The sequence below is a fragment of the Penicillium crustosum genome (genome assembly GCF_028827405.1).
Source record: "Penicillium crustosum strain IBT 35664 chromosome Unknown utg000001l_segment0_segment0, whole genome shotgun sequence".
Lineage (NCBI taxonomy): Eukaryota > Fungi > Ascomycota > Eurotiomycetes > Eurotiales > Aspergillaceae > Penicillium > Penicillium crustosum.
The window spans coordinates 1,463,632-1,481,345 of NW_026623122.1; the positions used below are offsets into that span (position 1 = coordinate 1,463,632).

The following is a 17,714-nucleotide window of genomic DNA, read 5'->3' on the forward strand; positions in this document are numbered from 1 at the left end:
ATATGTTTCTTTATATTTTTTTATTTATTTATGGAATCAATATTATGGTTATTACCATCATCACTACCACTCTGTCTCGTATATGCGCCAAGCACTAGAGTCATCGTGATCTTCAAGGTATGCAGCAAACCCTGCTCTGAGCCTCTCATGGGCCCGGGCCTCAGGTATCATGGTTGGTTGGAATAATTTGCGGCTCAGCCAAATATGGACCCCGCCATGCTGAGTGATGTACTCTGTTATGCAAGCCAAGATGAACTAGTCTGCTTCTCCTGTTCTTGTTACCGCTTTTTTGCTCTGGCATCTGTAGCAAACAGCCCTATGGCCCATACTGAAAAAAGCGGTCTTGGTACTCGGAAGCTAACACGGACGATGTCTATTAATCCTGGTACTCCGCTTCTCTTTGACCTCGATCGTTTTAACCTTTGTGACCCTTGAGACTTCACTTATTTACGGCTTATTTTCTTACTCTGACCTCGACTCAGCCCCCCTATGGCATGTTCCATGATGTTATTCCCATTTCTCCATATCCCGTCTATCCCGTCTCCTAACTATGTCATTGTAGTAGCCCCCACCTGGGCACTTCCAGTTTGGACGTTGGGGCTGTGCTGGACTGTGCGCCCCGGACGGATTATGCTTGGCTTTCCCCTCGACTTTGTACGTGCGCGCTTGTTGTCCCATCATCCTGAAACTCCCGTGTAAATTCGCGTAGACGCAAATTACTTCCATATCCACAACTCATTTTCTCTATTGGCATTTTCCTTGGCTGTTTCCTCGCGCTTTCAATATTTGCCCGGTCGCGGACTTCACCCTCGGGCGCTGGGCGCGGGATCTATCACTGGCATAGCGGTATGGCTATTATGGCTATATGAACCTAGGATATACTCTATACACAATGTCAATAGAAGACGAGGAACATATGTGACTGGAAGCGAGGAAGCCCCGGACCAATCAGTAACAATCTGTTGAATCCAAGACATCCGGTCCGCTGGTCTGCCTTGCCCTGACTCAACTCGTATAGATATGTTTCTGCGATAGGAAAAATGTCATAGTTGCATTGCATCTTTGATTAGTAGAGATAATATTAAAAAATGTCAAACTCACTGTATGCACTATATTACTTTGCTATTATTATCTCTGAATTTCTGAATCTTCTTGAAACCGTTACACCAACCCTGGCCCCCATCTCCCGGACTCTGCATCCTATACTTAGCATCCACTAGCCGCAGGAACCCACATCTTCTTTCTTCTTACTTCGTACTTTGTACAGGAATGAGTCTTTTTTCCTGTTTCGGGTCCGGACTTGTTTTTAAAATTTGACTTCTTTTCAGGCTGGATTTCTCAGCTAAGATGGTCACAGCTGAAAATATGTATCTAGCACATTTGGGGGCTAATCTCTTTACAGATAGGACTTTGTCCAGGGTATTATTTTATTTTATTTTCTGGTCTATTCTATTCCTTTGGCCATGCATGAATGAGTCAATGGTTTTAGCTTGTTTTACAAAGGGACATGGTGTATCTTAGAGGACAGATGGATTGAGTCAGAACTTATCCACAATCCAAGCCAGTTACGAGGGTACTTGGTGCTTATTTCACTACTACCAAATAGACCAATAGTTGGATCAAACAAAAAAGATACATATTGACTGACTGCTATGAATATGTTCTGTGAAACCCCACCGATATTCTAATGGTACAACCGCACCCTTCAGTGTGCAGATTAGCAGTAGAGCCAGAGCTCTCCCGGAGCTGAAACTGCCGAATCTGCCGAAACTGCCAAAGTTACGACCAGCAGCTGAGATGCAGACGCCTCAACACCCTTTTGTCGGGTCACTAGGCAATGAAAGGCCCAGAGCCTAGATTCAACAAAAAAAGAAAGAAAAAAAGGACCCAAAGAGCGCGAGGCTCCCGATCGCGTAGATCAAATGCAATTGGAATGCAGGAAAGAAAACACCAAATTGGCTAATGATGCAGAGGAAAACCAGGTCATGAACGCGAGACCCTTGAAAAGAGGTGGTGGCATGGGATATTGTATTGAAAAAAAAATGGTGGCATCATGGCCATGATGAGGGTTGTCTGAGTCCATGTGGTGTGATAATGTTTTTCCCCCGCCATCGAAGTTCTTTCGACGTCGGTGTTCACAAGACTGATGGAAGACAGCTCACCTAGAGAGGACTCTTAAAGAGTCCAGTGAATGAGGGAGAATGTTACAGGGACAAGACACGCGACGGGTCTTGGAGGAAGCGCCTACGGTATGCGGCTATCTCAGAGGCCACAGTGTTGAAATCTTTCACCTTGTCACGCCGTAAGTCGTTGATGATCTCTTTCAGACCAGCGAGATATGTTTCTTTTTCTTCTTCGGTTTGACCTTCTCGAACAGAGCCCATCTGGACGAGAATCTTGTCGTCTGTCGAGGTTAACGGCTCTGTGGTCAGCATTCGAACAGGGTAAAAAAAAGAGATGGCAAATGGACTGAAAGGAAAGGAAGCAGAGGCAAGAGACTAAGGCAGTAGAGCAATAAACAGAAAGTAAAAACAGACTAGATAGTGCAATACGCCGGTGGGGGAGCTCGAGGACGAGGTGGGGTGTTGCACGTTGTTCATGTCGACGCACCGCTTAGAGTCATGTCTCGAAGATGCTGAAACTCGCAGGATCGGTCATTGCAGACACCCCCGGCCAACTCATATGGACACATGTATTTCATGGAATCGATATTATGACTGTAAGTTAGCGAGCGGTAGCCACTCGGAACGTCTTCGGCATAATGCGGGTGGTAGCGATAAGCTTTAAAAGTTCGCAGTGGGCTTGTGTATGGCGTGAATCTTTGCCCCGAAATAGCGGGCGATGCTTCAGTCTAGATAGGGGTTAGTATGGGGTCACTAGAAACTTGCTCTGAAAAGGGGTAGTGTTCATACGCCAGGGGCGCCAACCTGCAAATCCGACCGAGGTAATGGGTCTGACATCTGAGGCGTGCTGGTTAGTTCTTCATCAGCTTGAGTCAAGTCAAATGATGGTGCCGAGACCGTCGTGTTTTCTACGAGACCGGGAAGAGCTGGGCTGAATGGAGGAGGGCTGTAACTGGAGCCTTCAGACTGTGCTTCAGCATCAGGCTCTGGGGGCTCATAACCGTCGGATTCCGTAGACTCTTCACGCTGAGATTGTTCGCTAAGGGGATGTTGAGAAACATATTCGTCGGCAGAAGCTGCACTAGGATGGGTGATGGCAGAGGGCGAACTTCGAGACGTCGATCGCTCTGAAGAGTCAACCTCCATGGGCTCTGAGAATGACGGCACAGCAATAGGATCGAGATCGGCCTGAGCCGGCGAAGTAGCAGGTTCGTCCTCACTCTCGCTGGACGAATCAGAACTATCACTGCTGCTGTCATCAGATTCTTGCATAGCAGACCCAGCTGAATCGGACTCGAACGAAGTCGATGCCTGTGCTGTGCTGTCGATCGCACCATCTGCCACTTCCTCAATATGGGCTTCTTCAACCGGTTCTCGAGTGACCGCGCCTTCGGCTGATGCGTCTAGTTCGGCAACAGGGGCGGCCGGCGTAAGCGTATCAGGGGCGGCCGTCGTCGGTTTAGTAATTGAAGAATCTGGGTAATGGTTAGTTGAAGCGCAAAATTCTCCCTTGAAAATACTCAAGAATTATCATGTTCCAGCAAGATACAGAGAAAGAAAAGATCGAAAGAACATTACCTTCTTCAGAAGTAGCTGCGACCACGCTAGATTGTCCACCGGATGGTGACGATGCCCCAGACTCATCCAGGGTGCGAGGTGACTGGGTTCGGCTGGCAGCGAGCTTTGATTTCCTTCGTAGCTCCAGCTCCGCAATCTTGCGGCGCATAGCTTGAATTTCCATATCTTTAAGTCGAATATCCCCTTGGTCACTGAGACTAGAAGCTCCTTGTGGTGTAGCCGTCGAAGCCCGGGTGGCAGGAGGATTTGATTGGACAGTAGGCTTCACAATGGTCGAGGTCACTATCGGCACTGGTTCCTGCTCTGGGCTCGAATCCAACTCCATGTTGTCATCCTCATCATCGCCATAAAGTGATTCATCGTCGCTGATTGCAATGATGAGTTTATCGGCAGGGTCGAACCGAGTGGCAGCCGGGTTAAAATGCTTCTTCGGAGGTGCAACTGGCTCATCGAAATCGGACGCCCGCGGCCGCTTGCGTTGGGGAGTTCGAGATATAGGTGTTGAGTCAGGGTCCATCGCATGTGCCGGGTCAGAGGCAGGAGTTTCATGTGGCTCCTGCTCCAACCCGGTCATGAGAAGTCCTGGAAGACCGGCAGAGCGACGAGATTCAGGCACAGGAGGTCGGAGAGGAAGCGGGTGTTGAATAGCTGGTGCCGGAGATTCCAACTGGACGGGTGGCAGATTTGCCTGAGCCAATTTCTGGGTCTTCAGCAAAGTTTGTCTTTTGAGTTCTTCAATTCGCTGCCTTGCCAACTCCGTTTGGGCTTTGCTCTTTTCCTTCACGAGAGCTTCTTTTGAAACTAGACGGGCTTCATCAACTCGTATAGCGGGAGGTGATTTCGCACTGCCAGTGGGTGAAGTCTCTTTGGATGTCGTTTTGGCAGCTTTCTCAGCCAGCATCCGGGCGATTAGTTCCTTTCGCTCTAAAGGCTTGCCAGCTTTGGAAGGAGGAGCAGCGGATGGGGCGGAAGGTTGGGGCAGTGGCAAATCCGACTTCGTGGTGCTGCAAGGCTCCTTCACTATCTTGGTGACCTCAGCGGGGCTGCTAGGCCCTAAACCGTTGCTAGCAACTACAGCCACGGCGGAGGCCTTCTCAGGAACGGGTGGACCTTGCACAGGTGATGCAGTGACCTTGATGCCAACTTCTTCGTAAAGGCGTTTCAGGATCGTAGGGTTGATACCCTCTGCTACTAGTTCATTGTAGCGGATATTATGGGGTGCCAAGCTGAGCAACGCGCCTTGGGCTTGAATTCGTAGCTGCGCCGCGGATTTGCGAGGTGGAGGGGCGGGGACAGTTGCGGGTGGGTCCTGCCGCTGAGACTGCATCGCATGGTGGACCATGCTTGGGTCTGCGGAGACTGACAAAGGAGGGTTGTATGCTGCATGCTATTAGTAAAACAGAACCAAATATGGGGACGCAGGGGTGTAATACGTGACCCACTACTCCTAGCGGATCGTGCACTAGAAGATATGGTTTCTCCTTCCTCTAGGTCCAAATGTTGGTGCGTAGACTTACGTGCCGTCGGCTGTAGTGATTTTGCATCCGATTCCTCACTAACTTCGCCCTCTTCACGGTGATTATCTGCCTGAACTGGGGTGTCTTTCAGACGCACGGCTTCTGTTGATAGTTGGTGTGAGGCATGTCCATCGAGACCCTGATAGGGAATGGCGGGATTTGAGGACCCTGTTGGCATAGGGGGATAGCTCATCGGAGCAAACGGCATTGGAGGGAAGGGAGGTGGAAATTGTGATGCGTCGAAGTGGTTGAAGAAGGGAAACGGAGGCGGAACGAAAGCTGAGTTTCCAGTGCCATTTGAACCTGGCATTCGCGAATTCGCGTTGACGCCTGCCATGTTATAGTCGAAGGTCGGTACAGGATTTGTCGCCAGTGGCTGGTGCCTGTGAGAATAGTCTGAACTGCCTGGAAAGTTCGGGGGAATCATCGAAGGGTATGCAGGAGGCCACTGTTGTGCATAATTCGGATGGCCACCGTATGAGGGAGGTTGGTCAGACATGATGTTGTGTGCAGGAATGAATGAGATGTATTCTGTACGATTCTAAGAAGCGAAAAGCTGGAGGTAAAAAGAGATCGTGAATTCAAAGACCAAATCTCATGATGCCTTGAAGGATTAAGCAGGTGGAGAGATGTACCAATAGTGCTCGAGAAAAGGATCAGAACTTGAATTTAAGCGCCACTGTGAGGTGTTATGATGATCTTTTAGCGATCTAGAAAGAAGCAAGGGTCATGCGACTGTGAATCCCAGCTTATAGGGGGAGGACGAGATGGATAAGGGGTTTGAAGTCGAGAAGAATTGAGATACGCGGTCGTCTCCAAGGTCTAAGCGCCTTCATTGACAAAAATGATCGAGTATTTCACGTGATATATGCACGGGCCACTTGCGATCGGCGGGCGCCCGAGGAACGGAGTAAACAAACATGATGCATATTGGGGTGCGTCACTTAGAACATCTTGCCTTTTCTTCCAACTTTTCGTCAACCTCACACCTCTCCTAATTGTATTCTACTTGGTTCCTTCTGTCCTAGGCATCTTATTACATTCACCTCCACTACTCTTACAGTTGAAATTGCGGAAATAGTCTCGGCTATGATAACGACTGCTGCGCCCAAATAATGTCCCATTGAACTACGATCACCATGCTTCCCTCCCAATTGAACGCCTCGCCAAAGCGTGCGAGTTTATTTGCCCGCCCATCGTCTTCACAAGGAACACATTCACCACAGGCGAGGCCCAAATCGGCCATCATCACGCCATCTCATGGGCTGGAGTCAGCGAGAGGTCATCTGCGCAACACATCCGTGTCACAGTTGTCGCCAACATTATCAATAAGCGGAAATCGTGAGAGATCGAACTCTGCGAAGAACAGTCCTTCCTCCGGGACATTCGCGCCAAGCTTTATCAAATCCGAAGAACTACGACGCGGAGCAGATCAGATTCGTGGACTCGAAGGCGAAAATGACTTTTCTGGGAACAAATATGTGTGGTTACGAGACCCTCAAAAGGCCTTCGTCCGGGGGCTGGTTTTGGAGGAATCTCAAGGTGGACAGCTGTTGGTGCAGACCGACGATGGCGACGTATGGATGTGATCCTATTAAAAAGATATAATGAGCTGACATTGGAATAGCAACGAGAACTGGATGCGGACCAGGTCGACAAGGTCAATCCTGCTAAGTTTGACAAGGCAGATGATATGGCTGAACTCACACATCTGAACGAGGCATCTGTGGTGCATAACCTGCACACCAGATATCAGTCAGATCTAATTTATGTTCGTGTCACCTGCGAACATGCACGTAAAACCCCGTGATTTTGACTGACTTGATGACGATATAGACTTATTCTGGACTTTTCCTGGTAACGATCAACCCGTACTGTCCACTGCCAATCTACACCAATGAGTACATCAAAATGTACAAGGGCCGAGGAAGAGAGGAGACCAGACCCCATATTTTTGCCATGGCAGATGAGGCCTTCCGGAATCTTGTCGAGGAGGGCCAGAATCAAAGCATTCTCGTAACAGGAGAGTCTGGTGCAGGTAAAACTGAAAACACGAAGAAGGTTATCCAATACCTCGCTGCTGTCGCCACTTCTGATACGCCTTATGGCCGGTCTGGAGCGAAGCAACTCACTGGTCTTTCACAACAGATTCTAAGAGCCAACCCTATTCTCGAAGCCTTTGGCAACGCGCAAACGGTCAGGAACCACAACTCCTCCCGGTTCGGAAAGTTTATTCGCATTGAGTTCTCGCGCTCAGGCCAAATTTCTGGAGCTTGGATCGATTGGTATCTGCTTGAGAAATCACGAGTTGTCAAGCCAAACCCCAACGAGAGAAACTATCATGTTTTCTACCAGCTTCTCCAGGGCGCAGACCGCAAAACACGCGACAAGCTTCTTCTAGCGGACCTTCAGATCGAGGATTTTGCCTATACGAGAGATGGAAATGATTCCATTGTGGGCGTCTCCGACCAGGACGAATGGAACTCGTTGATCGAAGCCTTCCATGTGATGGACTTCGACGAGGAGGATCAGCTGTGTATTCTGGGGACCATTGCGGCTGTCCTGCACCTGGGAAATGTGGGTGTTGCGAAGGCGAGTGTGCGCGCAGACCAGGCAACCCTAGCGCCTGAGGGCTACTCCAGCATGGAAAAAGCTTGCTGCCTTCTTGGTATTGAACCTGAAGCTTTCGTCAAGGGACTCCTCCATCCACGTGTTAAGGCCGGTCGAGAATGGGTGGAGAAGGTTCAGACGCCAGACCAGGTACGCATGGCCCTAGATGCCCTTTCTAAGGGTATCTATGAGCGCGGATTTGGAAATCTTGTCGCTAGAATCAACGGCCAGCTTGGCCGCTCGATGGCCAGCGACGACAACTATTTCATTGGGGTCCTAGATATTGCCGGATTTGAGATTTTCGACAACAACAGTTTCGAGCAACTTTGCATCAACTACACAAACGAGAAGCTTCAGCAATTTTTCAACCACCACATGTTTGTTTTAGAGCAAGAAGAATACGCGAGGGAGCAGATTGAGTGGCAATTCATTGATTTCGGCAAGGATCTACAGCCAACAATTGACCTCATCGAGTTGACGAACCCAATTGGCATTTTCTCTTGTCTTGACGAGGATTGCGTGATGCCCAAGGCCACGGACAAATCATTCACGGAAAAGCTACATGGCCTTTGGGACCGCAAGACTCCAAAGTACCGCGCCTCTCGTCTCAACCAGGGCTTCATTCTGACCCACTATGCCGCAGAAGTTGAGTACAACACGAGTGACTGGCTTGAGAAGAACAAGGATCCGCTCAATGACAACATTACACGCCTATTGGCCGCCTCGAAAGCACCTCACGTAGCACATCTGTTTTCCGACTGTGCAGACTCCGAGGAGGATGGTGTCGGAAACCACCCCAGAAGCCGTGTCAAAAAGGGTTTGTTTCGCACAGTCGCCCAAAGGCACAAGGAACAACTATCTAGTTTGATGGCTCAGCTCCACTCGACCCACCCTCACTTCGTCCGTTGTATTCTACCTAATCATAAGAAGCGGCCAAAGATGTTGCACGCTCCATTGGTCTTAGATCAGCTACGATGCAACGGTGTTCTGGAGGGCATTAGAATTGCGCGTACTGGATTCCCGAACCGCCTGCCATTCACGGAGTTCCGACAGCGCTATGAGGTCCTTTGCCAGAACATGCCGAAGGGGTATTTGGAGGGACAGAGTGTTGCTCGCACTATGCTGGAAAAGCTCGGCATGGACCGGGGCTGGTACCGCGTTGGTCGTACCAAAGTTTTCTTCAGAGCAGGCGTTCTGGCTGATCTAGAAGAGAAACGTGACCAACTCATCCGAACTATCATGTCCAAGTTCCAGTCTGTGGCACGAGGATTCGTTCAGCGCCGCATTTCTAATAAGCGCCTCTACCGCGCGGAGGCAACCCGGATCATCCAACAGAACTTCCACGCTTACCTGGACATGAAGGGAAGCCCATGGTGGCGCATGTTCTCAAGAATGAAGCCCTTACTGGGCGACACGAGAAATGCGAAGGAAGTCAAAAAGCGTGACGACAAAATCCAACAGCTTGAAGCCAAGATGAAACAGGACCTAGCAGACCGCAACAAGCTGGACGAAGAAAGACGCCGGACAGAGATCGAGATTCAGAAGATACAGCATACTTTGGAGAGCGAGCGCGCACTTGCATTAGACAAGGAAGAAATTTTCAAGCGACTGCAAGACCGAGAAGTGGAGCTCGCTGAGAAGCTTGCTGGTGCAATCGCCGACCAGGAAGGCCTTGAAGAGCAGCTGGATGAATTGGTCGATGCGAAGAGGAAAATCGACGATCAGCTGCAACTTCGAATTACCCAGCTCGAACAGGCCGGCCTGATCATTCAGCAACTCGAGTCAGAAAAGAACAGTTTGCAATCTCAAGTCAAGGAACTTGACAGCAAGCTTTCTGAAACAGAGGTCCAGTTCTCTGGAAAGAACGAGCAAATTCAAGAACTAGGCCAGGAGATCAAGATGCTCCAAAGCCACCTCAGCTTGAAGGAGCGTAAGCTTCAAGATCTCGAGGCCAAATTGTTGAAAACAGACCAAGACCTTGATATCAAGCTCGCAAACACTTCCAAAGAACTCGACAAATCCAAGAAACAAATCCGTGATCTCTCCGAAGAGAACAAATCAATTCGTGATCAGATTTCCGAACTCTCAAGTACTTCTACAGGCTATGAAGACCTGCTTCGTCGAAAGGAGAGTGAGATTGCAGTTCTTCGAAATGACATTCAGAAGCATGAGGAAGAAAAGCGAAGCGTTGAGTCCGAAAAGACTTCCCTTGCGGCACGCCACGACGACATGCAATCCAGACTCCGTGAGGTACAAGCCGAGAGAGATGCCATGCGCTCTGAACAAACCCAACTTCAACGCGAAGCCGCGGACCTCAAGAATCTGCTTGAGAACAAGAGATCTGAGGATGCTGAGGCTGGAGAGAGCAGGAAGTTGCTAGAGCAACAGGTAAATGACCTTAAGAGTCAGCTCTTCCAGGCTCAAGCCGACCTCAGTCGAGAACGCCAGTCACGAGATGATGTGCAAATGCTTTCCGAGCATAATCTTGCACAGTTGACTCAGAAATACGAGACACTCAACGACTCTAAGATTACCATCGAGAAGGAGATGTACATCCAGCAAGATAGTTTGCGTCGCGCTACGGAGGCGCGAGTTGCGGCGGAAGCAACAAGGAAAGAACTGCAAGGCGAACTGATCAAGCTCCGCGAGAGATTCACGGACGCCGAGACTGCCCGCATGAATGCCGAGGCCGAGATTGAACGCAAGATCATGACTCAGGCTGAGGAACGCATGACAAGTTCACGCAAGGACCTTGAGGAAAAGGCTCGCCAGCTTGAAGAAGTGGAAGCAGAACGATCGCAGCTCTCGGGCCGGATTCAAGAGCTCATGCACTCAATCTCTGAATCAGAAAACTTCCGTCTGCGTCATGATCAGCACAAGGAGCGCCTTGAACGAGAGCTTGTGACTCTCAGAGGCAGGCTGACGGCGTCCGAAAACGATAACAAGTCCCTTCTAACCAAGATTCAGCAAAAGAACCTTGACATTGCCAGATCAAACTCGAAAGCCAGTGATAGCAATCGACTACGTTTGACCAACCTTCAAAAGGAGAAAGCCAGGCTCGACGAGGAGACCAAGAAACTTAGTCGTCAAGTGGAAGACTCGCAGGTCATGATTACATCCTTGGAGAAGCAGAAAGAGAAGTTGTCGTTGAGCTTGGAGGATTTGAACCATGAGGTCAATCGCGAACACAAGACCAGTCGTAATGCTGAAAAGGCCGCTTCAACAGCGAACCTGCAACTAGCAGAGGCCAATCGGAAACTCGAAACCGAACGACAACTTCGCAATCAAGCTCAAGCTAATACCCGTCAAACCCAAGGTACCCTTGATAGAGCGAACAAGGAGATCGAGGACTTACACCGCCAATTGATTTTATTGCACAAAGTCTTCGAGCCCGAGGCCACTGAACCAGCTCAGTCCTGGGAGGCTGTTCAGCCACACCTCTCCAAGCAAGTTGATCTAGCCCAAGTCCTTGAAACTGTTCAGAACAAGCTTGGAATCACCGAGGAGAAGTACGCGAGAGCGGAGAGCCAGCTTGCTGAAATGCGCCGACGCCACGCGGATGAGATGAGGGAGCTCGATACCAAATATTCATCCTCCAAGCGCGCGTTGCTCGAGGAGATTGACCAAAATGAAGTGGCCAATAACCGTACTCCGGCTCACCTCCGAAAGAACTCCGAAAACGCTGCTAAGAAATACTCTAACCCTACCACGCCCAACCGACGCTACAATGTCTTCGAAGCACCAAATGACTCCGCGCGGTCCGACCGTACAGTAGATACACAGGGCTACCAAAGGCGCATGGATACTGCAGCCGAACTGGAAGAACTTCAGAATAAGCTGCAGATGACCGAGATGCAAAACAAGCACCTCCAGAGCCAGCTTGGACGCTCTACTCCCACTGCGGATATCTGGCAGGATGACAGTCCTTCAATTCGTCGCATGCAGCTTCTCGAGCGAGAGAATGGCCGTCTTCACGACCAACTCGATGACTCTTCCAAGAAGGTTTCATCATTGGAGCGTAGCATCCGCTCCGGAGAATTATCCCTCCGCGACGTTCAAGCTAAATCGCACGAAGAACTATACGACCTTATCAACTCGCAAGAGCAATCTAGGCGCTCACTCCTCAAGGTTCACAATGAAACTATGAGCGAGTTTGGTGATGCCAAGGCTCATTTCGAAAAGTTGAAGCGTGCCAGAGCGATGTTGGAGGTCGAACTTCGTGATGCCCGTTCCGAGACCCAAGAGTTGCAAGTTGGTAGGGAGCAAGATGCAGTTAGCCGTAACCAGCTTCTTCAAGAATTCTCAGACCTCCAGATTCGCCTAGATGCCGAGTCGTCGAGGTCAGCTGATCTGGAGTCAAGCCTCATGCTGTACAAGAGCCGCTCTGATGAGTACTTCAACAAGCTCGAGCAGGCCGAAATTGCGGTTATGAAAGCTTCACGCGCCGAGCAGTTCGCTAAGTCTCAAGGCCAGGAAGCGGAAGAAACCTGTGCTCAAATCATGTCCGAGCGCAAGGAGATGGATGCGCTTGTTGAAGACTTGCAACGACAGGCACAGTCCCTCGAGGCTCGGATGGAGGACCAAGCTGCAGAGCTCCAAGGTGCCTTGCAGGCTAAGCAACGTCTTCAGAATGAACTCGAAGATTACCGCAACCAGCGCGCCATTGATCTCGAGGACAAGGAGACCTCTATGGAACAAACCCGGCAAAAGTACCAGAGAGAGTTCTTGACTCTTAACAACGAACTTGAGATGGAGCGTGAGCGTGTCCTCAATGGCCGTGGAGAGGCTTCCCGTCTCCGCGAGGAGTTGGAAGATCTTCGCAGCAAATGGGATAACGAGGTTCTCAATAGCTCAACATGGGCCAAGGAGAAAGCTCGCATGGATGTTGTTCTGCAGGATGTCACCAACTCTCGTGACGAAGCTGTCAACGCACACAACGAGGCTCAGAGCAAGGTTGTTTCACTCTTGTCCCAAGTGCGCACCCTTCGGACCTCCGTCGAGGATGTTCACGCAGAGCGTGACCTGCTTCTGAAGGACAAGAAGATGCTGGAAGGCCGATTGGCGGAAGCTGGCGAGCGACTTGAGGACCTTGCGAAGGGCGAAAGCCCATCTATGCGGAACGCTGCCAGTATGGACCGTGAGCTTCTTGAGCTCAAGTCCAGAATTGCGCAACAGGAAGATGTTTCTGCCGCTGCGGTTGGTAAAATGCGCCGCGCAGACGCTCTGGCAACTGAAATGCAAAAGGAGGTCACTGCTGAGCGGGAGGCTAACGCCCAGTTATTCAAGGACAAGGCGGCACTTGAGAAGCAGCTGAAGGAGGCTCAACTCCGATGTGTTGATCTCGAAACCAAGAGCTATTCCTCTGGAAGTCAAGACGTTCGCTTCTTGCATAAACGAATCAAGGAGGTAAGTTAGACTAGCTCTATGCTCTATTTTTATGACTTTTGTACTAACCTGGCCCCTTAGCTTGAAACTCACCTGGAAGACCAGGAGAACAAGCACAGCTCCGAGCAGCGCTCGCTTCGCAATGTTGATCGCACTGTCAAGGACCTCCAATCTCAGATCGAGAGGCGAGACAAGATGAACGCCCAGCTGAATGATGATGTCAACAGAGCTCGGGATAAGATTGAACGGCTCCTTCGCAACATCGAGGAGCTCCAGCATAACGACTCGGACGCCCAGTTGCTGGCCCGCCGCGCCGAGCGAGATCTCCGCGAAGAGCGTGAGAAAGCACTGCGTCTGGAACGCGAGCTAGAGGGCTGGAAGGCCTTGCGCGTTGAGCGAGGCAGTACTATTGGGCGTGGTCCAGTAGCTTTCAGTGATGCTGGAAGCCGTCGTGGGAGTGCTGCCTATGGGTCTAATGACATTCCCCAACGGCAACCCAGCAACACCAAGGGCTTTTTGTGAACAGGCCTTGAGTTATGTTTAGCAGGCTGATTCTGCCCGGAGTTGTAACATTGGTTATGGATGGATGTTTTGCGTTAATGGTGTTTATTTGCATCTGGGAAAGGGATGTTGCAGTATTTTCTGCTGGCCTTGGGCTTGTTCATATTGTTTGAAGGGTCAAGCGTTTGTCCCTTGGTCTGTATTTTCCGGCGTTCATTTTTGTCTCACGTTTCTGTTTATGAGTAAATATGCTCTACGGGTGGACTATGCTATCTACAATGACGAGAATGTAACAACTCACCAATCTCCCCATTTTATTTGTTTTTAGTTCTCTTCTTCGGATAGGTTGTACTATTTCTTGACTCAACTATAGACTGTGCATCTATCTGGAGAGACCACATCAACCGGCTCTTTTCCTGTTTCCGAGCCTGCAATAATATACATCTTGCTGATTATTTCCCTCTCTAAAGTGAGTAATCTCGATGTTGACTCTGGAAATGTATAGTGGACGTAGAGAGTATCATCTGCTACAATGCTGTGCTGGAACTGCTCCGATATTCGGATTTTTATTAGCGAGACTCATATTTTTCAAATTTTCGTCAAATCTATATAGTATCTAAAATGTGAGCTGAAATTGTCCATATTCTTTAGAGCAATACAACTCGAGATTATGTAAATTCTGCACATTCCCACTTACAATTGGACAGGCGAGTCAAGTAGAAAACCCTAGTTGTCTATTATGACGTAGCCTGTTGGTTGTGAATAAAACATGGTACACGGAAAAGACTATGGGAAAATTTTTATATTTTTGTGGGAGATTTAAGAAAACAAATGGTAAGTTCTAAAGCGTCACCACGCCAAATATATGTGGCTGTTCAATGGTTGATTGACGTTGAAGGTAAATGGAAAAAAGACACGTGATATCCGCGCGGCTACGCGGCAATTAGCGCGCGACTTCACTTCAAGCTGTCAAGCTCATGATTTCCTCGCCGGATTTCTTCCCTGCCAACGCCCACGATACCCGACTTCTTCGGGTCGCTGACTTGGTCAATTCTTCAAAATGGTGAGCCTCACCCTTCTCAACTCAAACCCACGAGAAAATCCATATATCCGAGTCGATTCACATTTTGCTAACCCAAGCCCCCGGTATGTAACAGGCACGCAACAGTGAAAAAGCGCAGTCGATGCTGTTCCGCTTCCGTGCGCAACAAGCAGCTGACCTCGGAATCATTGATATCTCGCGTACACGACGCCCCAAGGCCATCACATCCGTCGACACGGTGCCAGAATGCGAGCGCTGGCGCGGACAAGTTCTCCAAGAAATTTCGCGCAAAGTATCACGCATTCACGAGCAAAGTCTGAGCGACTACCAAATCCGCGACCTCAACGATGAGATCAACAAGCTCATGCGGGAGAAATGGGCGTGGGAAATGCAAATCCGCAACCTGGGCGGACCGAACTACATGCGTGGATCGAGCAGACTTTACGATGACGAAGGGCGCGAGATCCCCGGCGGAGGCAGAGGCTATAAATATTTCGGCCGTGCCCGGGACCTACCTGGTGTTAAAGAAATGATCGAGGCTGCAATTACTCGCGCGAAAGGACCGGCGGAGGAAGAGGCTGTGTCTGGCCGTGGTGGAGATATTGCGACGAGGAAGGTCGATGCCAACTACTTCGGCTATGGTCTTGACGAAGAAGATGGCACGTTATTGGCGTATGAGAAGCAGAAGGAGAAGGAGTCTGTTGAACACCTGCGTCATCAAGGAGAGGATGATGCTGAAGATGGCTGGCAATCTCTACCTGGTGATGCGGGCGACGGGGTGGAATGGAGACTCCCGACGCTGGACGAGGTCCAGGAAGAGCTTGTGGATAGGCGGCGCCGCCGCCTTCTAGACAAGATCTCTTGATTTAGAAATTACGTCCAAGCTTCCTTGCTTCCATTTCTGTCCTTTGCTTGGGGTTGGCGTTACAGGTGCTTCTACAAAACCTTGACATTTCAAGCATCATGCTCCGTTTGTTCGTAATGACATCACTTGATTATTATTTCCAAAATATCCACCAATATTTCCAAGGCAGATTCCTTATATATACAGTATTTTACAGATCGCTAGTTGCATCCGGTTTATTCTTTCGAGTCGTCCTTTCCACCCTCAAGGCCTGCGTCATGCTCATGCGTGGTGTTTGTGTAGGATCTTCCCGTCTTTGTTGCTCTGCTTCTAGGTCATCCACCAAAAATCGACCAAGCTCTCCTTGCCTCCACTTCTGAATAAAAAGAAGTGCAGCCCCATCCATCATTGGCACTCCGCCTTTTGCAAGCAGACCAGTTTGGCGCGCAAAACTTTCAATTAACGGGACCACATCATTCGTCGGTTCCGACCAGCGCTTGTATACTGTGGGATCATTCAAGTTTATATGATACAACAAATAGTCCGCGAGGGTGATGGGTGAAATGACATTGTCCTTCACACAGCCACAGAGAGCCAGCTTGAGCATATTCTCCGCCTCCGGGACGTACGGCATGAACACTCCCGGCGTGTCCAAAACGTAGACATGTGACCCATTTTCGCGGTCAATAATTTTCACCTGCGTGGCTATCTTGCGTGTGATACCGGGCTGCTGTCCGGTTTTCAAAGCCTTGGCTTTGCCCGTTCCCGAGTTGCGTAGGTTGTTGATCAGTGTTGACTTGCCAACATTGGGCATTCCGACAACTAACACTCGACAGCCTACTAACTTATCGGGAGCTTCAGCATCGTTTCGAAGGTGTTTGATGATCTGGCTGACGTCTGGGCGGGAGGATGAGCTTGTGAAGAACACGGCGCTCTTTGGATCAAAACTTTGCAATTTGCGCTCTGTCTGCGGCTGTGTTAGCTGATATCCAATAACAGCCTACTATCTGACTTCATGGTAGAGAAAAATACTTACTATCTTCTGGGCAGATGATTTGGGAATGCTTCCCAGATCTCTTTTAGTGTAGACGATCAGTCGGCGCATCTTGCCCAAAGCTTCCTCAAACATCGGGTTGATCGAGGTCACGGGGGCTCGGTAGTCACGACACTCGACAACATAGTCGATAGTGGAGAGCATGCTCTTCATTTTGGTCAGACCAGCCCTGTGGTGTCCCAAGAAATAGGACCTTGGGATAGCCCCATAATGGGGGAATGCATTGCGTGGAACGAACTGGGCCATTGAAGCTCGTTGAAGGGAGAGTGTTGTTCAGTCTGGTGAAATACGATTCATTTTAATCGGAGCAGTGGATGATCGGTCTGGAGGGACTGGATGATCGAAGAAATAAAATAGCTGGTCCGCGGAAGGCAACAAAAAACCCGTCAAAATGTCGAAGGCGGTAGGGCGGGCGGTGAACATTACGTCGACATGAATCATGTCGACATGATCGCAACAGCGTACATTCCTTATGACGGCTAGAGCTTTATAAGCCTCCTCAGACAGATAGATTCTGACTTTATAAGGTAAAGAGTCTGTTGCCTAGCATCCACCCAATGGCACCCGAGATAGTATCCATCTCTTTCAGATCCTTAAGGCGCATAGAAGCCCTAAGTTAGCGGCTATAAATGCGCTCTGGACAAGATTAGCCAGAAAATGACTTCATTTGGGTTGTACTATTTTAGAAGATCACCCACAAATAACTAAGGTGACGTCTCGCTGGCCTTGGAAACGGACGAAAAACGTCGTCCGCTTAGCCTTTGGCTTTGGTGGGAACCCTTCCTCCGCGCGCGCTAGGTTCATCTTGGGCTTAAGAACATCCACTCAGAAATCTCTCTAAATTCTCCATCAAGTGGACACTTTTTTGGACTCCTTTCAACGGAATCTAGTCAAATTTCCCTCGCCTGGCGTAGATGGGTCATCTGGCTACTGTTCTATCGACTATGTTGGCAGCCCCAGCTCAGATGGTTTTGTCTGTTGTCTACGGGGTATGGAAATTAAACAAAATCTTGTAGATATCCATTACATATTACATATTACTGAAGCATTATCTGTTGTA

The 17,714-nt window shown here is 49.5% G+C and overlaps 4 protein-coding genes across 4 annotated transcripts; 2 read left to right on the forward strand and 2 right to left on the reverse strand.

Annotated features, from left to right (window-relative positions):
- Positions 1–1,998: 1,998 nt before the first annotated feature.
- On the reverse strand, positions 1,999–5,717 carry N7487_000559 (uncharacterized protein; the record flags this gene model as incomplete). The annotated part of the gene is made up of 5 exons (XM_056868307.1): positions 1,999–2,404; positions 2,611–2,851; positions 2,913–3,598; positions 3,702–5,081; positions 5,135–5,717. The coding sequence occupies 5 exons, from the start codon at positions 5,715–5,717 to the stop codon at positions 2,205–2,207; spliced, it is 3,090 nt and encodes a 1,029-aa protein (XP_056733091.1). The 3' UTR covers positions 1,999–2,204.
- Positions 5,718–6,357: 640 nt separating this feature from the next.
- N7487_000560 (type II myosin) lies at positions 6,358–13,735 on the forward strand (the record flags this gene model as incomplete). The annotated part of the gene is made up of 4 exons (XM_056868308.1): positions 6,358–6,795; positions 6,846–6,989; positions 7,055–13,234; positions 13,295–13,735. The coding sequence occupies 4 exons, from the start codon at positions 6,358–6,360 to the stop codon at positions 13,733–13,735; spliced, it is 7,203 nt and encodes a 2,400-aa protein (XP_056733092.1).
- A 989-nt stretch (positions 13,736–14,724) lies between these two features.
- N7487_000561 (pre-mRNA-splicing factor ISY1) lies at positions 14,725–15,627 on the forward strand. The gene is made up of 2 exons (XM_056868309.1): positions 14,725–14,777; positions 14,872–15,627. Exons 1-2 carry the CDS (start codon positions 14,775–14,777, stop codon positions 15,619–15,621), a joined length of 753 nt encoding a protein of 250 aa, XP_056733093.1. The 5' UTR covers positions 14,725–14,774; the 3' UTR covers positions 15,622–15,627.
- Positions 15,628–15,758: 131 nt separating this feature from the next.
- Positions 15,759–16,900, reverse strand: N7487_000562 (putative GTPase MTG1; the record flags this gene model as incomplete). Its single annotated transcript, XM_056868310.1, has 2 exons — positions 15,759–16,567; positions 16,637–16,900. The coding sequence occupies 2 exons, from the start codon at positions 16,898–16,900 to the stop codon at positions 15,812–15,814; spliced, it is 1,020 nt and encodes a 339-aa protein (XP_056733094.1). The 3' UTR covers positions 15,759–15,811.
- Between the last annotated feature and the right edge of the window lie 814 nt (positions 16,901–17,714).